This window comes from Monodelphis domestica, chromosome 4 (assembly GCF_027887165.1).
Source record: "Monodelphis domestica isolate mMonDom1 chromosome 4, mMonDom1.pri, whole genome shotgun sequence".
In the NCBI taxonomy this organism is placed as follows: domain Eukaryota; kingdom Metazoa; phylum Chordata; class Mammalia; order Didelphimorphia; family Didelphidae; genus Monodelphis; species Monodelphis domestica.
In genome coordinates this window covers 6,945,375-6,964,609 of record NC_077230.1, presented here as the reverse complement: position 1 = coordinate 6,964,609, position 19,235 = coordinate 6,945,375, and the positions used below count along the sequence as shown (strand labels likewise).

The window sequence follows — 19,235 nt, the reverse complement described above, 5'->3', positions numbered from 1 at the left end:
CATAGTTCCCTTGTAATCAGTAGTTCCTGGGCTGTCTCCAAGAGGAACTACACCTCTCGGTCTGGCTTCTAAGCCCCTCACATCCAGTTCCCCCTTGCTTTTCCTCTCCGTCACATAGTTCCCTTGTAATCAGTAGTTCCTGGACTGTCTCCAAGAGGAACTACACCTTTCAGTCTGGCTTCTAAGCCCCCCACATTCAGTTCCCCCTTGCTTTTCTTCTCCGTCACATAGTTCCCTTGTAATCAGTAGTTCCTGGGCTATCTCCAAGAGGAACTACACGTCTCAGTCTGGCTTCTAAGCCCCCCACATTCAGTTGCCCCTTGCTTTTCCTCTCTGTCACATAGTCCTCTTGTAATCAGTAGTTCCTGGGCTGTCTCCAAGAGGAACTACACCTCTCGGTCTGGCTTCTAAGCCCCTCACGTCCAGTTGCCCCTTGCTTTTCCTCTCCGTCACATAGTCTCCTCGTAATCGTCTGATCTTCCTCTCCTTCTCTGCTGCAGTTCCCTAGGCATGATGCCTAACTCCTCACTGCTATCCCTTGTACAGCCTGCTCGTCATGGCTTCCTCTTCACAGCTCTCCCGTGGAATCTGGCTCCTTTCAAAGTTCTACTCAAGGAAATCAGTCGAGCAGGCTTGCAAGTCTAGGAAGGGTGACTGGTAAATACAGTGTCAGGAGGTCAGAGGAGAGACTAGGATTCAGTTCTTTTGAACAAGCAAGTTTCTACTATTTGGGAGTGACTTTTTATCTTTAGTACAAGATCTCGGTACCTGTGTTTGGACTGTGCAGAGAAAGAAAAAGAAAAGGATCTGTAGGCCAGAGGGAAAATGGGATCACATGTTTCAAGCAAAACAAGCTGCTGGTATCTACCTGGCCTTTTTTTTTTTTAAGGAAACTCAGCAGGATGTAGTGGAGTATACAATAATTACAGCCTTGACGGATGACAGAAGCCCACCAGTAAAACAGAAGTCATTTGCAGAATGGAACATAGGTTTGCTATTTTTAAGGAACACGCTTCAAACAGCCACAAAATGAGAGGCTCGTAGAATATGAGCCCTGCTTCAGCCAAACCCTAAACAAGAGCTGCCCTCAGTATTTTAGGAAGGCGATAGCATGCAGCGCCGAGCACGGAGCTCACACTGGAGCTCATGGGCCACCCTATGGAAGGGAGAGCAGACTGAGACCCGTGCTTTAGCCCATCAATAAAGCGTCATGGCTCTGGACCTTTGGACTTTAAAAGGAGACATAAGTAAACCGTCTTGCCTCTCCTTAAAGGGAAGGATCCCTTCTCCACCCTGGGCACGTCCCACCTCCATCCCCAAGTAGCTCTGACAGCTGTTCAAACATGGCAACAAGATCATGTTCTTATCCAGACGACCTAAGAATGTACCTCAGACTCCTAACTGCCTCTGCTGCCTTTGATCACGACAACTTAAGAATTTTTTAAAGTCATTCTCTTGTAGGGATGGAAATAAATGGACATCCTGTGGCTAAACCCCTTTGCACCTTGAGTACTTTGAGAGTGCCTTTCTGGGTTCTCTCGCATGAACCAAGGGCAGGGAGGAAACACATCCCTTCCAGGTTTCAAAGGATTTGTACAGGTATGTACAAAAGAGATAGGAAGTCATATTTTTTTCACGGAAGACACCAGCAGTGAGAGATTTAGGAAGGGCTTCCTGGAGAATAAAGCCTCTGAAGAAATTAGGTTTATCAACATCTCACACCCTATACCAGGGGTCCCCAAACTCTTTACACAGGGGCCAGTTCAGTGTCCCTCAGACTGCTGGAGGGCCAGACTATAAAAAACTATGAACAAATCTGTATAGCACTGTCTGGGATAGCGGAGGCTGCAGGCTGGCTGGGATGGGCATGTCCCACCTTGTACAGACCCATCACCGCCACCACTATACCAGGCAGCCGTATACACGGTGCGGAATCCCCTCCCCCAGATCCCCGCTCATCTTCCATGGTGCAGCCACATAATCCTTTGTGTGGCACCTCGTTCTCCTTCAGCTACTCTCAGAACAAGGCGCCACGCCAAGGATGATGTCACCGGAAGTAGTGCTGAATGTGAGTGATGTCATGTATAGTCCTCCAGTACTCTCACTGATCACCAATGGAAGAGGGGCCCCTTCCAGAAGTGTGGTGGGGGCCGGATAAATGGCCTCAGGGGGCTGCATGTGGCCCATAGGCCATAGTTTGGGGACCCCTGCCCTATACCAAGATAAATTCAAAATGGGTAAACAACTTAAATATAATGAGGGAAATTATAAGTAAATTAGGTGAACGTAGAATAGTATACCTGTCAGATCTATGGGAAATGAAAGAATTTAAGACCGAGAAAGAGAACACTACTAAAATGAATAATGTTGATTATGCTAAATTAAAAAGGTTTTGAACAAATAAAACCAATGCAACCAAAATTAGAAGGGAAACAACAAAATGGGAAAGATTTTTTATAACAAAAATCTCTGACAAAGGTCTAATTTCTCAAATTTATAAGGAACTACCTCAAATGTACAAGAAATCAAGTCATTTCTCAATTGACAAATGGTCAAGGCACATGAATAGACAATTCTCAGATGAATAAATCAAAACAATCAATAATCATATGAAAAAGTGTTCTAAATCTCTCCTGATTAGTCATGCAAATCAAAACAACTCTGAGGTATCACCTCACACCTAGCAGATTGGCCAATATGACAAAGGAATACAATAAATGTTAGAGGAGTTGTGGTAAAATTGGGACACATGTATTGCTGGTGGAATTGTGAATGGATCCAACCATTCTGGAAAGAAATTTAAAATTATGCACAAAGGACTTTATTTTAATTGCAGTAATTTATTTATTTTTTATTTTTTTGCATTTTAAAAAATTTTAATTTTAAAATATTTTTCCATGTTTACATGATTCATTTTCTTTTTCTTCCCCTTCCCAGAGCTAACAAGCAATTCCACTGGGTTGTACAAATGTTATTACTTGATACCTATTTCCATATTATTCATTTCTGCTATAGAGTAATTTTTTTAAAGCCTAAACCCCAAATCACATACCCACATAAACATGTGATAAGTGATGTCATAGGTTTTGCTTTTGCATTTCTACTCCAATAGTTCTTTCTGTCACTGTGGATAGCCTTCTTCCCCATAAGTCCTTCAAGAGTGTCCTGGCTTATTGCATTGCTACTAGTAGCAAAGTTCATTACACTGGATTCCAAAGGACTTTAAAAGACTGTCTGCCCTTTGATCCAGCCATAGCACTGCTGGGTTTGTACCCCAAAGAAATAATAAAGAAAAGACTTGCACAAGAACATTCATAGCTGAGCTCTTTGTGGTGGCCAAAAATTGGAAAATGAGGGGCTGCCCTTCAATTGGGGAATGGCTGAACAAATTGTGGTACATGTTGGTGAGGGAATACTATTATGCTCAAAGGAATAATGAACTGGAGGGACTCCATGTGAACTGGGACGACCTCCAGGAAGTGATGCAGAGCGAGAGGAGCAGAACCAGGAGAACATTGTACACCGAAAGTGAAACACTGTGAACGACCAATGTCCGCTAATAGCAATGCAATGATCCAGGACAACCCTGAGGACTTAGGAGAAAGAACGCCATCCACATGGAGAAAGAACTGGGGGAGTAAAAATGCAGAAGAAAAACACATGATTAATCACTTGTTTGTATGGGGGTAGGGTTTGGGGTTTTCGTTTTAAAAGAGATGACTGTATTACAAAAATGAATAATATAGAAATAGTTATTGAGTGATAATATTTATATAACTCAGTAGAGTTGCTTGTCAGGTCTGGGAGAGGGAGAGGAAAGAGGGGAGGGAGAGAAAATAATCATGGAGGCATGAAAAAATATTTAAACATTTAAAAAATGGAATAAAAATAATAATAATTTTTAAAAAGAGAGAATATAGCCTCTGAGCCAAATCTTGCAGGAGACAAGGAATTCTCAAGAGGCGGGGGTGAGGAGAGAGCATCTTCCAGGTAGAAGGGACAGATCGCCCAAGAAGGGGAATCTGAATTCACATGGATCAGGTTTAGTCTGACTCCAAAGAGAAGGGTTCAGCTCTTTTCTAAATCTCTGGCTCCTTCGACCCCAGGGAGAGGCAAACACTTCAAATGAAACTGTTGTTCGTTTTCCTTCCTAGGTAGGGTTTCCTGAAGGGGATTTACAAGGTCCTTCATAAAAGGTAGTGAACGCACACAAAGCAGGACGGATAAAGGGCAGCTACTTATTTCCTCTACCATAAAAAGAAATGTTTCAAACACACAAGGTACATCAACATTCACTTGAGACGCACCTAATATATGAAGTGTAATCCTGCCCTTCCTACTTTGTTCTCCCCAGAGACTTACACTTAAAAGAATAAAACACGGAACACTTTTAGGGCAGCGAGGGAGAGACAGAGCTCGGATCTGACGCCAGGAAGACCTACGTTCACATCAAACTGCGTGGCTCTGCGCAAGTTACTTAAGAGCTGTTCGCCGCAGTTTCCTATTCTGTAAAATAGGGACAATAATGATATCTTCTTCCCAGGGTTGTTGGGAGGATCGAATTGCAACATGCTTGGCCTAGTGCCTGGCACAGGTAAGTGGAACACAATCGTGAAAGCAGCCTAACACGTTACAGGGAGTGTGCACCAGGGACGTGAGGTGATAGCCATAATGACTGCTATTAACATACGACTGACGAACAGCTATTTCATCTTCACCTGAGCTTTGCTCAGTCCAAGGAGTTCACAGAAATTCCCTATTTCTTGGCACTACAGAATGTGGCTGGGGGTCATTTTAGGCTGCCGTCATCGTCCTTACCAGAAAGCCTGAGAGTGGCTGCTGGGAATGCGGCCCAGGACAAGCTGGCAGGAGCCTGGGCTTGGGAACTTGGGCAGGAGCCACAGGCTCCCTCACCCATCGGGTCAACAGCACTCTGAAAGTGCTCAGAAAAAGAAATGCAAAGCAGAAAAAGCCACTGGGCTGTGGACATCCTTAAGTACATGCTCTTCCTACCATCTGCTGGTAGCCATCCTAGGGATGTGAATTTCAAAACCACTCCACCCTATTCAGACCATTCTTTAGAAGACTGGATTTAGCTATTTCCTGATCAATAACAATAGAAATACTTGGAATAACAGGTCTTGGAAACTACATTCTCCACCCTACTCAGTGTAACAAGATTAGGAAGGGCTGCAGCAAACTCAAGATTTAATTATTTGAGAAAATGGCCTTCAACAGACATGTGCAAAAAAAGGACAGACCTCTGGGCGGTCCTAGGTCAAGCTAGAGCCACCATTGGCACATGTGAGACACAGGAAGTGTGGTAGAGAACAGCCTCTGGAGTTCTTGGGAATTCCTGGGAGGAGGGCTAGAAGGAGTTCAAGGCTAGTGTTTGAGATTGGAGGAGCCCCGCAGACTGCTTTCCTTCAGATTGGTCATGTGAGTGATAAGGACTGATCCCTTTCCCTGCCTTTGCTATCTAAGGCCTTAACTCCCACTTTGGCTCAGCCTGAGTTAGAGTGGTTCTGAGTTAAACTTCTTTCCTTCTCTCCCTTTTCCTTCTCTCTCTCTCTCTCTCTCTCTCTCTCTCTCTCTCTCTCTCTCTCTCTCTCTCTCTCTCTCTCTCTCTCTCCCTCTCTCCCTCATATTTTCTTCCTCCTGTTGAAATTAAAACACCATAAAAATTTGGCAGATGACTTGAGTGTTTCATTTAGGAATTACATAAGTGAATTCCTTGGCGATCTTAAATTAATATATATCAGTCTTTTAAAATGATTTAAATATCACAGGGAAATGAATGCCATCCCCATCTCACGTAAAGGCCCAAATCCCACGGGAAAGAAAAGGACGGATGTTACTTCTTTTAAAGTTCATCAAATAAAACGACGCAGGAAGGGGAGCCCTGTCATAATTTTAAAGGCACAAAGGAAAAGGAAAGGCAGTGCATTCGAAAGCACAGATAAGCAGTTAAAAAACAACACATAGGATACAGTTTTACTTTTTTTTTTCTATTTACCAAAACAAGCAGTTTAAAAGGAGAGTCACAGTTTTATATTGAATCTTCTTTCTACAGTCTGTTATGCGTATGGAAATTCTCTTTTTTTTTAGGTGTTTGAGCCCAGAAATAGATACATCTATAATATAAATTACATATTTTCCCTTTCAAAATGTATTTATTTATAGAAGATATTTTTCCATGGTTACATTATAAGTTATATATTTAAGGAAATAAACTAAAAGCCATAAAAACTTGGCAGCTGGGACAAGTGACGCCCAAGACTGCACAGCTAAGAAGGGTCTGAGGACCCTCCATCTCCAGGCCCTTCTCTCAATCTAGTGAACCAGCAGCTGCCCCTCTCCCAGTGTCTTTTGAAGGATAAAATAGGTGGGCTGTCACCAGCCTATACTAAAAGCTTTTCAAGTTTGTTAGCGCTTGCTTAAGTTGCATCTCTTTTGTATTGGAGAAAAACAATTAGCCAAAAGAACGAATGCTGTTCCAAGTTAAGAAGACTAGAGAGAATATGAATATTAGTTGTGGGCTTTTAGAAAATATTTATATATATATGTATATTTCATTCCCTGTCCTCCCTCCCCTCCCCTCCCATAATTGAATTAAATATACTCTTCAAATACCTTATTGAGTCTACCAAGGGAAGAGATTAGATCTGCCCATTCACTTGATGATTCAAAACTTCTTAAAGCTTTTTCAATCACGGAAGAATAATTTCTGTATCTGTAATCACCAAACAGCTCTTGCTCTTCTGGATCCATTTTACATTCTTACAGCAGAGAAGGCACCTGAAGCCAACATAAAAGAACAAAACAAAAGCAAATATGCACATATTACAAATCTGATGAAACAAATAAACTAGAAAACATCATCCTCTATAGAACGTGTCAGCCTATAAAAAGTATATCCATAAACACTATTTTGCAGAACGTTTTGCTTAGCCTTAAAATTCTTTTATTAACAGTCATTCATTTTGGGAAGCTTGGCAATGCTACCAAAAGGGCATTATGACACACTAGCAATGCAAAACGAACACGTCTATCTTTTTCCTTCAAAAAGCAAGCACAAAGCCAGATGAAATTAGGTTTCCCTGCTGTTGACCTTATATTTAGCCATTTAAATTTTTATAACTGTAAATAATTCTCCTTAAGGTTTAGTTAATAAGCTGCAGAGGAGTTTCAACTTAAGCAGAGGGATAAAAATCACAGATTTTTGACATATTGATGTAATTAGACAATCAGAACAATATTTAATGCTCAATTTCTTTTTCTGAGAAAAAAGGAACTTTAAAACTTTTCAGCAAAAAAACCCCAACTTTTCAGCAAAAAAGTTTTAAAGCAAAAAGGCATTAAAAAGCTTTTTTTAAAAAAATGACAAAAGTAAAAGAAAGGCTTAACTACATACTATTCATTGAATCAATTTTTTTTTTCCAAGAGGCCAATGACTCAACTATAAATTTCTCATTTTTAACTTATCTAGGATCTAGGTACTTTGGTGTGCTATTCTTTCTTTGTTCTGTGTCTTTAAAATTACTTCCCATACACCCTTTCTTTGGTGAGTTTCTATATAATCTTTTTAGAGCCTCCAAAATAAGTGGAGTCATATATAATGAAAGCCACAACTCTATTGGGGTCTGATCTTAATGCTACTAATAAGTGAAATACTATTATTCTTTTTCCCAGATTGTCAATAGGTAATTTTTGATAACTTAAATTTATGTTGCACTGATATTATTCTTTAACAATAATCCCTTTTTATGTACTTTACATGGGAATGCACATTCATTTCTAGCCTAGTTTCTTTGATTTAAAGGAAAAGTCTTTTCAAATACCAAACTATTCCTAAAAAATGTTTCTGGTCCTTAATAAATATTTAGTTCCTTCAAACCTATAGAATTTTCTTAAGCACTTAAAGAAATCTAACTGCTTAGTTACTTTCAAAAAAAAAACAAAAAAACACCTTCACCTTAAGCCAATCATTTCCTACAGATAAAATACTATGTAAAGCAATGTGCAGTATTTCCTGTCTATAACAGAGTAGCCAAAATAAAACAAGATGGATAATTTTTTAAAATTTTATAATATTTTATTTGATCATTTCCAAATATTATTCATTAAAGACAAATATCATTTTCTTTTCCTCCCCCCTACCCCCCGTAGCCGACGCGTGATTCCACTGGGTATCATATGTGTCCTTGATTCGAACCCATTGCTTTGTTGCTAATATTTGCATTAGGGTTTCCTTTAGAGTCTCTCCTCTGTCATGTCCCCTCAACCGCTGTAGTCAGGCAGTTGCTTTTCCTCGATGTTTCTACTCCCACAGTTTATCCTCTGCTTATGAATAGTGTTTTTTCTGCTGGATCCCTGCAGATTGTTCAGGGACATTACACCGCCACTAATGGAGAAGTCCATTTTGTTTGATTATACCACAGTGTGTCAGTCTCTGTGTACAATGTTCTCCTGGTTCTGTGCCTCTTGCTCTGCATCACTTCCTGGAGGTTGTTCCAGTCTCCATGGAACTCCTCCACTTTATTATTCCTTTTAGCACAATAGTATTCCATCACCAACAGATACCACAATTTGCTCAGCCATTCCCCAATTGAAGGGCATCCCCTCATTTTCTAGTTTTTGGCCACCAAGGATGGATAATTTAAAAAAAAATTTTTTTAAATTTTATTTTTAGAAAAATTTATTTAATCAATGTAAAACATTATTCTTTGGTTACAAGATATTCTTTCCCTCCCTCCGCTCCCCCCCACCCCTTCTTGCAGCAGATGTGCAATTCCACTGGGTTTTACAGGTGTCCTTGACCAGAACCTATTTCCATGTTGTTGATGTTTGCACTACGATGATTATTTAGAGTCTACATTCCCAGCCATATCCCTTGGACCCATGTGACCAAGCAGTTGTTTTTCTTCTGTGTTTCTAATCCCACAGTTTGTCCTCTGAATGTGGATGGTGTTTTTTCTCATAGATCCCTCCAGGTTGTTCAGTAACACTGCATTGCCACTAATGGAGAAGTCCATTACATTCGATTGTACCATAGTGTATCAGTCTCTGTGTACAATGTTCTCCTGGTTCTGCTCCTCTCACTCTGCATCACTTCCTGGAGGTTGTTCCAGTTCCCATGGAATTCCTCCAGTTCATTATTCCTTTGAGCACAATAGTATTCCATCACCAACATATACCACAATTTGTTCAGCCATTCCCCAATTGAAGGGCATCCCCTCATTTTCCAATTTTTGTATTATCTCTTTGGGGTACAAACCCAACAGTGGGTTTGTCACTTTGGGGTACAAACCCAACTGTGGGTTTGTACTTTGTTGGGTTTGTACTTTGGGATACAAACCCACAGTGGGCTGGGTCAAAGGGCAGACAGTTTTTTAGCACCCTTTGGGCATAGTTCCAAATTGCCCTCCAGAATGGCTGGATCAATTTATAACTCCACCAGCAATGAATTAATGTCCCCACTTTGCCATATTCCCTTCAGCATTCATTACTTTCCTTTGCTGTCATGTTAGCCAATCTGCTAGGTGTGAGGTAATACCTCAGAGTTGTTTTGATTTGCATTTCTCTGATTATAAGAGATTTAGAACACTTTTTCGTGGGCTTATTAATAGTTTTGATTTCTTTATCTGAAAACTGCCTATTCATGTCCCTTGCCCATTTATCAATTGGAGAATGACTTAATTTTTTGTACAATTGATTTAACTCTTTATGAATTTGAGTAATTAGTTCTTTGTCAGAGGTTTTTGTTATGAAGATTTTTTCCCAACTTGTTGCTTCCCTTCTAATTTGGTTGCATTGGTTTTGTTTCTACAAAAACTTTTTAATTTAATGTTATCAAAATTATTGATTTTGCATTTTGTGATTTTTTTTTAACTCTTGCTTGGTCTTATAATCTTTTCTTTCCCAAAGATCTGACATGTATACTATTCTGTGTTCACCTAATTTACTTACAGTTTCCTTTTATATATTCAAGTCATTCACCTATTCTGAGTTTATCTTGGTGTAAGATGTGAGATGTTGATCCAAACCTAATCTCTCCCATACTGTCTTCCAATTTTCCCAGCAGATTTTTATCAAATAGTGGTTTTTGGTCCCAAAAGCTGGAATCTTTGGGCTTATCGTAGATTATCTTGCTGAGGTCACTTACCCCAAGCCTATTCCACTGATCCTCCTTTCTGTCTCTTAGCCAGTACCATATTATTTTGAAGACCACTGCTTTATATTATTGTATGAGATCTGGTAATGCAAGGCCACCTTCCTTTGCATTTTTTTTTCATGATTTCCCTGGATATCATTGATCTTTTGTTCTTCCAAATGAACTTTGTTATGCTTTATCTAATTCAGTAAAAAAGGTTTTTGGTAGTTCAATGGGTATGGCACTAAATAAGTAAATTAATTTGGGTAGGATGCTCATTTTTATTATGCTAGCTCATCCTACCCATGAACAATCAATGTTTTTCCAATTGTTTAGACCTAGTTTTAATTGTGTGGAGAGTGTTTTGTAGTTGTGTTCATATAGTTCCTGTGTTTGTCTCAGGAGATACATTCCTAAGTATTTTATATTGTCTAGGGTGATTTTAAATGGAATTTCTCTTTCTAATTCTTGCTGCTGAACTGGGTTGGAGATATATAGAAAAGCTGATGATTTATGTGGGTTTATTTTGTATCCTGCAACTTTGCTAAAGTTGTTGATTATTCCCACTATTATTTCTACTAGATTTTTAGTTGATTCTCTAGGATTCTTTAAATAAACCATCATATCATCTGCAAAGAGTGATAGTTTGGTCTCCTCATTGCCAATTTTAATACCTTCAATTTATTTTTCTTCTCTAATTGCTACTGCTAGTGTTTCTAGTACAATGTTAAATAACAAAGATGATAATGGGCATCCTTGTTTCACTCCTGATCTTACTGGGAAGGCTTCTAGTTTGTCCCCATTGCAGATGATGTTTGCTGATGGTTTTAGATATACACTGTTTATTATTTTTAGGAAAGACCCTTCCATTCCTATGCTTTCTTGTGTTTTCAATAGGAATGAGTGTTGTATTTTGTCAAAGGCTTTTTCTCCCTCTATTGAAATAATCATGTGATTTTTGTCAGTTTGCTTGTTAATGTAGTCAATTATGTGGATGGTTTTCCTAATATTGAACTATCCTTGCATTCCTGGTATGAATCATACCTGGTCATAGTGAATAACCCTTGTGATGACTTGCTGGAGTCTTTTTTGCTAGTATTCTATTTAAGATTTTTGTATCTATGTTCATTAAGGAGATTGGTCTGTAGTTTTCTTTTCTCTGTTTTTGACCTGCCTTGCTTTGGAATCAGTACCATATTTGTGTCATAAAAGGAATTTGGTAGAACTCCTTCTTTGCTTATTCTGTCAAATAGTTTTGGGATTAGTCTTTCTTTGAATATTTGATAGAATTCATTTGTGAATCCATGTGGTCCTGGGGATTTTTTTCTTAAGGAGATCTTTGATGGCTTGTTCAATTTCTTTTTCTTATATGGTGTTGTTTAGGTATTCCATTTCTTCTGTATTTTTGTAAATATTCATCCATATCACCTAGATTGCCATATTTATTGCCATATAATTAGGCATAATAGTTTTAATGGTTGCCTTAATTTCTTCTTCATTAGAGGTGAGGTCTCCTTTTTCATCTCTGATACTGTTGATTTGGTTTTATTCTTTCCTTTTTTAAATTAGATTGACCAATACTTTGTCTCTTTTATTTGTCTATTTGTTTTTTCAAAGTACTAGCTTCTAGTCTTATTTATTAAATCAATAGTTCTTTAACTTTCAATTTTATTAATTTCTCCTTTGATTTTTAGGATCTCTAATTAGGTTTCAACTGAGGATTTAAAATTTGTTTGCTTTCAAGTTTTTTGATTTGCATATCCAAATCATTGCCCTCTGCCCTCCCTAATTTGTTAATATATGGACTCAAGGATATAAATTTCCCCCTGAGTACTGCTTTGACTGCATCCCATAGATTTTGAAAGATGTCTCATCATTGTCATTTTCTTCAATGAAATTATTAATTGTTTCTATGATTTGTTCTTCAACTGATTTTGGAGAATCATATTATTTAATTTCCAATTAATTTTTGATTTGTCTTTCCATGTACCCTTACTAATTATTATTTTTATTGTATTGCAATCTGAAGTTTCATTTATTATTTCTGCTCTTTTGCACTTGTTTGCAATGTTTTTATGCTCTAATACATGGTCAACCTTTGTGAATGCAAGATGGATAATTAATATACTCCAGAAGTCAGCCTGATGGAAGTGGCTTCCATAGTAGATGCTAGGCAAGAACTGATAAGAGAGCAACAGTTCATCCTGTAGGTTGTAACAAAACATTTACTGGCATTAAAAGGGTCTAATCAAGAGTCAAAGACCAGACAGCTAGAGTTGTCAGAAGTAATAAAATGACCAGTGAAGCCACAATAGTCCAGAGTACTCTAATTTCAATAGTGACCAAGGTGAATTGGAAAAACTAGGAAGGGAACAAAGTCAGCAGAAATTAATTTGTATGGTGAGGATAAAATTATGCTTGTGGAAAGTGTAGACAATAGCGATAGAGAAAGCTATGGTTTTGAAGTAACTCAATTGGCTATCTAGTTGTAATTTTTTTAAAAGTATTTTTTGGCATGACAAACTCAAAGCAGGAAAGGTGACAGGTGGGGATGAGCACAGCATGTCAACAGTAATTTCAGAAACAGGTCAAGTCAGTTAGGATTGTCTTTGGCATGGATAATTGAAAGATAAATACTAAAAGAAATAACTCAGCTTGTCATGTCATCAAAGCAGTCCTATAGCTTTCTATATTCATTGAAAACTACATATTATCATGTATGTACTAATGGTTAATTGTCACTTCTAATAAAATTAGCAAAGAAAACCTCTGCAAACACATTTCCTGAAAAACATCTCCTCAGTTCTGATTCTTACATTAAAACTGAAATCACTTCATGACTGATAGTCTTTGGAACAAATAATAGAGGTTTAAGAAATGTCTGTTTATCAATTGACTAAATAATACATAAGGGTGTGTGTATTCTGAGCTTGGGTCCTTTAAAGAGGCAACAAAACTAGTTGAATTAAAATTTTTTTAATAAGCAGCCACAATTAAATGGCTTGAGGTGGAGGGAAATTTTTCATTATCTTAGATAAGATACTCCAAAAGTTGTTTGTTTGTTTTTAAAAGAGATTCATTTTTTATTACACTAGTTAGTTAAGATAGCACAGTGGATAGAGGGCTGGGTTTAGTGTCAGGTAGACGTCTTTCTGAGCAAAAATTAAAGTCAAGGAGCATGCTTTAGGGACAGAACCTTATAGAACTCATTGTTCTGGGTTAATCTCTTGATCTTCTTTGGGCAAAGGGTTTCTTTTTCAAAGGATTGTTCTCATGAATGAACACACACATAAAGCCACTCCACTCAATCGATCTCCTCCTCTACTTGCCAAGTAGCAAATCAACATTTATAAAGAGCCTACTGTGTGCCAGGCACCAGGCGCTCATCTTTATCATTCCTAGAGAGCATCAAGTGTCAGCTGGATTAAAGCGACTGTGGATTTATCGATTAGGCCCAAATTAGCAATAGCTGATCTACCTTACAGTTAAAATACTTTCCAGGCACACTCTTTCTTCCGCTATTTAAATAAAGTGGGAAGCCGGGAGGGGAGGCTTTCCCCCTCCCGGCTTCCTCTTGCAAAAACGGACGCTGTGGTGGGACAAGAACCCCAGAAATATCCTACTACCTCGGGCACCTGGATCCTGCCAGGAGCCCCGGGGAGGAGAAGGGTGGATCCCGGGCAGCGCCCCCACCCTCATCCCGGAGGCTATGCAGGGTAGTCCCTAACGAGGCGGGGGTACAAAGCCCGCTACTGCACTGCAGCAAACAAGAGGAGGGCTGCCTACCTCAGCCACGGTCCCAGCAGGAGGGCGAGGGCCTGGAGAGGGTGGAACAACCTTCACAAGCCGCAGCTTCTCCGGTGGCGGCTACCAAAACGTATGTCAACAGCAGTCTAGGGGAAGGGAAACCGCCCAGCCTCTCATCCAATTTCCTCGCTCTCCGAGGCTCCGCCGCCCGGCTCCCGCAGATCCCCGGCGATCCAATGGGGACCGTCCTCCGGACGCAGGGGCGGGCCCGCAGCGAGGGCCGCTCGCCAATGCTGCTAATGTCAAAGAAGGAGAACTGACCAATTAGCGTCTCCCAGTCCTCGCTTCCTTCCAGGTGAGACTGCAGCTGAAGGCGGTGCTTACTTCGGGTGCCCCAGCGAGAGGCGGAGTCAGCCCACGCGGTGGCTTCCTGTAGGAGCTGACGAGGTGGAATAGGTGTGGGCAGGGCAGAGAAGACGCTCCTTTTTAATCCTCGGGTGAGCCGCTATCCTTGGCTTCCAGGGGGAGAGAGCAAAAAGCCGGAGCTTCACACAAAGGAAGTCACCGGAAGAGCCCATTCCATCTCTTCCCCACCCCCACCCCGCCAGCGCGCTTACTTGTGATCGGCTCCTCCTCCTCCTTCAGGAGAAGCTTAACGCTGCTCTCGCCTGGACCTCCGCCACCGCCACGGAGGGAAGGTAGAAGCGAAAAGGCACCGAAGTGTGAAATTGTTTCCGGTAATAAAGCCTCTCTTTGTTTAGGCAAACGTCAGAGTAATTCGCAAAATGATTAGCCACAACGGGCGAATCTTGGTCCTGGACGTCCCTGCCTCGCACACGTCGTGCCATCATTTAGCCCAACATCGCCAAAAGATGAATGTCCAAACCAGCCCCGCCCGCTTAGGGCTGGATTCCCAGAGGACTCATTCTTACTCTGAGCCGGGTCTAGGAGCAACTGTGCTCGGCTGCCCGGACACGAAGCATCCAGGCGCTTCCCATTGGACCTTCCAGTAAGCTTCAATTAAAGCAAAGGGATTTACTAGGCTGACAGGAAAAAAGAAAGCGCTACTGTGGTCCGTGTGGTAGTGATTGTAATGGAACACTATTGTGCTAGGAGAAAGAGCCGGATGATCACAAAAACCCTGGAAGGACGTCAATGAAGAAGGAACCAGGAGACTGTGGTACTCAGACACAGTCAACAATGATCCACAAGGCAAAGATCCAGGACAACTCCCAGGGGCTCAGGAGGAAAAGAATCCCTCACCCGAGGAGAAGGCATAGAGGGACTCCAAATGCAAATGGAAGCTCACCCTTTTCCACTTGCATTTCCTACGTGACTTTTTCTCTCCTGTAAACAGTGTCATTGCACGACATGCCAAGCATGGGAATATGTATCCTATGGTAATGGAGCACCACTTGGATCATTACCTGCCCATTGGGGAGAGGGGAAGCGTAGGAGAAGGGGAAAAAGAATGAGAGATTTTTAGACAGCTGATATGACAATTTGTTTCTCTTGGATAAGTATAACTATAAATCTGTTTCTGATGAATCATGTATTATTAATGCATTGCATATTGCATTGTTATATTAAAAAATTACCTATTGTTATAGCTAAAGAAAAAAAAACAAACAAACCAGTAGCCACAATCTGTGAGTCTTGGTTTATAGGGAAGAGCAGACTCAAACTCAGAGCACTGGTAGAGGCACACTTGGAGGATAGATAAGGGGCAAATATAAGAGCAACTCCTGGTACTACTGCAGGGTGTGGAAAACCTCTTTTGTAGAGAAATCACATCTTTTGGGTGCAGCATCTCTCCTGGTTAAAGAGGTTCACAGGATCTGCTCCTCTCTATTCTCTTTCTTGAATCTTTTGGTGGAGTTGTAAATGGGGCCAAACATTCTGGATAGCAATTCAGAACTATGCCAGAAGTGTCAGTAAACTATAATTACTCTTACCTAAGAAAGGTGGCAAAGGCTGGAGTGTCAAAATATAGCAGCACTCTTTGAAGTAGTAAAAAAATAGAAGCAAAATGGATATCCATCAATTAGGGAATCGCTGAATAATTTGAACATATATGGATCTAATGGAATGGTTTCAATAATCCATTATAACACAATCCACTACATCACAAACACAATAAATATAAGGAAGTCAGAGAAACTTTGGAAGACTTGTATGAACCGATGGAGAGAGAAGTGTAGAACCAAGGAAACAATATACCCAATGACGACAATAATGGAAAAGGAAGGGAAAAGCATTGAAAGTCATCAGAAATTCCGTCAATAGAGTGATCAACATTGACTTCAGAGAATGGCATACATTGCTATACATGGCCAGTGTGTTGGTTTTGTTATGACAATCTCTGATTATTGCTTTCGATTCATTTTATTATTTGGGGGTAGTTTCAAATTAGGAGGTTATTGAGCTGGCTGCAACTTGTTCCATGGGGTGTGAAAATTTACATAAGTCTTCAAACAGTCCTCAGATAAGAAGTCAGAGAAAGGATCCCAATTATCCTTGACTCCTTGGTCATCTTAGTGACGCATCAATCCCTTCTCTCAATTAGCCCATTATGAATCTTCTAAATGTAGTTTAATTATAATCTGGCTTAATTTACTGATAGAATCTGTTCAACTAGGTTTGTTTCCCTTAGGGGATGCACGAAATTTTGTGATTCTGGTTAACTAAGTTTGTTCAACTTTTATGACATTAAAGGAAGCATGGGATTATAAATCTGGCTTTAAAAAAACAATCCTAAAAGAATGTACAAGATCACAGTATGTAAAAGAATTGTTTCTTCTATCACTCTGATGTAATTTTGTCTATAGAATCTCAATTTTGTTGAAATTTATTTTTCTTTTTTGAGGCCTGATTCAGAGTAAAGCCTAGGTTTTTATATCTATAGTTTCTCCTTTGTAGAATATATATTTCCACAGTTATCTGTCAGATAAACTCAAAAAGATATATCTAACATAACAATTTGGTTTGCCTGATTATACTTCAGTGCTATTGGCAGAGAGGAAGAGTCATTGTAAAGTGGAAGTTGTATAAAAAGAAACCATTAAGAATTTATTTAGAAAAACAGTAAGGTATATTCTATAAGAGCCATATTTAAGTCATAGCATATCTCACTGAGATTTAATGATATGTATGAGGTCAAATTTGTTTCCTTTTGTTAAGTTCTTATGCTTGTCCAAAAAATTTGTGTATTTGTAGGGCCAAATTTTTTATTTTTCACTTCTCTATGTTTTGTCTCCTGTGATTTCTCAGCCTCTCTACTGTTATCCTATCTATGATATAATTTCTTCCCTACTCTTTCTTTTTTTTTTTAAACCCTCACCTTCCGTCTTGGAGTCAATACTGTGTATTGGCTCCAAGGCAGAAGAGTGGTAAGGGCTAGGCAATGGGGGTCAAGTGACTTGCCCAGGGTCACACAGCTAGGAAGTGTCTGAGGCCAGATTTGAACCTAGGACCTCCCGTTTCTAGGACTGGCTCTTAATCCACTGAGCTACCCAGCTGCCCCTTCCCTACTCTTTCTAATTTAGTTTAAAACCTTTTTGATTAGCTTTGCAAAAAAAAAAGGCACATAAATCATTATTGGCTTATTAGGTGTACTCTATGAGCAAAGGAGCCCATCATTTCTATAGTTTTAGCAGAAATCCAGATCTAATTCTTAAGTGGTTTACTTCCTAAATGTGTCTTTCTCTTCTAAAGTCTTTGATAAACAGCAATGATGAAATGAATGTTCTTAAAATCTTCAATTTCATGCCCCCAACTTCCTAACAGTCAGCATGGCTTTCTGGATTCCTTTAGCCATTGTCATTTGCATCTGTGATTCATCAGAAGTGGTTGTTGCAATCTGGTTTTACAAGTTTCTGTCATGAGCTAGAAGCCAACAAACCCTTTTATTATTATCAGATTGACAAATAGTCGTCTGATATCTCCCAGCAAACAATCGCCAACCATCATTCCTCTATTTTTCCTACGATGTATTATGATCTCTTACCTGACAGCACTTGTACATCCACAGCAGCACTCATGTGAGAACAAGCCAGGCTGCTTCTTCCTTAGATCCAGCTCTTTCCTCTTTAGGAAAAGATGTATATATGTTAATTATATGGCCCTAGTAGTTTTATTACCAGGTGACTCAGGATGCCGGAAGCATCTGCTTGTGGAAGACAAGGCATTACCGAGACGTCTGTTTCCGTGGAATTTGACTTTGAGATGCCCAGACAATGCCAGTCACTTGGAAGAATAGAGAAGAATAGGGGGCCAGAGTGAGACGGGAGAATGAGCATTGCTCAGAAGATCCAGTTTGGCTGCTCTCCACGTTTGCCAGAAAATCCTGCTTGGTAGAGTATGTGGGATGGGAGGAGCAGAGGACACCAAAGATAAAGCTAGACGAGACCTGAAATACCAAAGAGGCACGAGCAAAAACAGGGCAGACCAGAGCTGGTGAGCAGATATGGGTGACAAGAAAAGGAAGAACTGGAAGACCATTGGGTTTGATGAGAGGCACAATCTAGCCCCCAATACCGACCTGCCTTTCCTGCTTTATTCCTGGAGAAGGGACACTTCTGTATTTCTGTGTTTAACCACTCCATCCCTGGTTCCCCTCTTTGGAGGAGGAGTGTGGTACTTGGAGGTGGTTAAAACAGTCATCTCAGCATATTTCATTCCCACTCCTGCTCTCTTTCTGGCTGCCCTAATAATGATGACGTTTTTAGAAGTTGCCGAAATAATCTCCCCACATAGGAATATGAACAGCTAACCCTTATGATTTCTCCCTTCTGTCTCTTTTTATGCTCTTCTTGAGTTTTGTGTTTGAACATCAAGTTTGCTATTCAATTCTGGTCTTTTTTTTTTTTAATCAGGAATGATTTTAAGTCCTTTATTTCATTAAATATCCATTCTTCTCCATGCCCAGGTTTTTCTGGATAGGATACTCTTGTTTGTAATCCTAGCACCTTCTTCTAGAATATCACATTCTAGCCCTCTGCTCCTTTAATGTGGTAGCTGCTAACTTTTATTTTTATTTTTTTTAATTTACTATATTTAATAAAACTTAAGTTTAGGAAAATGTGTACTTCCACTGATTTATTGCATATTCCCAAGTCTCTGCAAGAACAGGATATTGTCCACAGAATCAATGGATATTAGAGTTGGAAGTGATCTCAGTGGCCATCTATGTTTAATTATGTATCTAAAGGAATCCATAGCTGCTAAATTTTAATGTGAACCTGACTATGGCTCCAAGTTATGTTAATGATTTCTTTCTGGCTGCTTGTATAATCCCTCTGTGGCCTGGGAGCTCTGGAATCTAGCTATAATATTC

General features: G+C 39.8%; 1 protein-coding gene across 2 annotated transcripts in view; it reads right to left on the bottom strand.

Moving 5' to 3' along the window:
- The window catches only part of DOP1B (DOP1 leucine zipper like protein B), a 130,312-nt gene extending 111,338 nt beyond the window's left edge, over positions 1–18,974 (bottom strand). For both annotated transcript variants that reach the window (XM_007493149.3, XM_007493150.3), the window contains exons 1-2: positions 13,940–18,974; positions 6,634–6,798 (exon numbers count right to left, since the gene is read on the bottom strand). In XM_007493149.3, the coding sequence (XP_007493211.2) occupies positions 6,634–6,771 (138 nt within the window). In that variant the 5' untranslated portion in view covers positions 6,772–6,798; positions 13,940–18,974. The remainder of the gene's footprint in view (positions 1–6,633; positions 6,799–13,939) is intronic.
- Between the last annotated feature and the right edge of the window lie 261 nt (positions 18,975–19,235).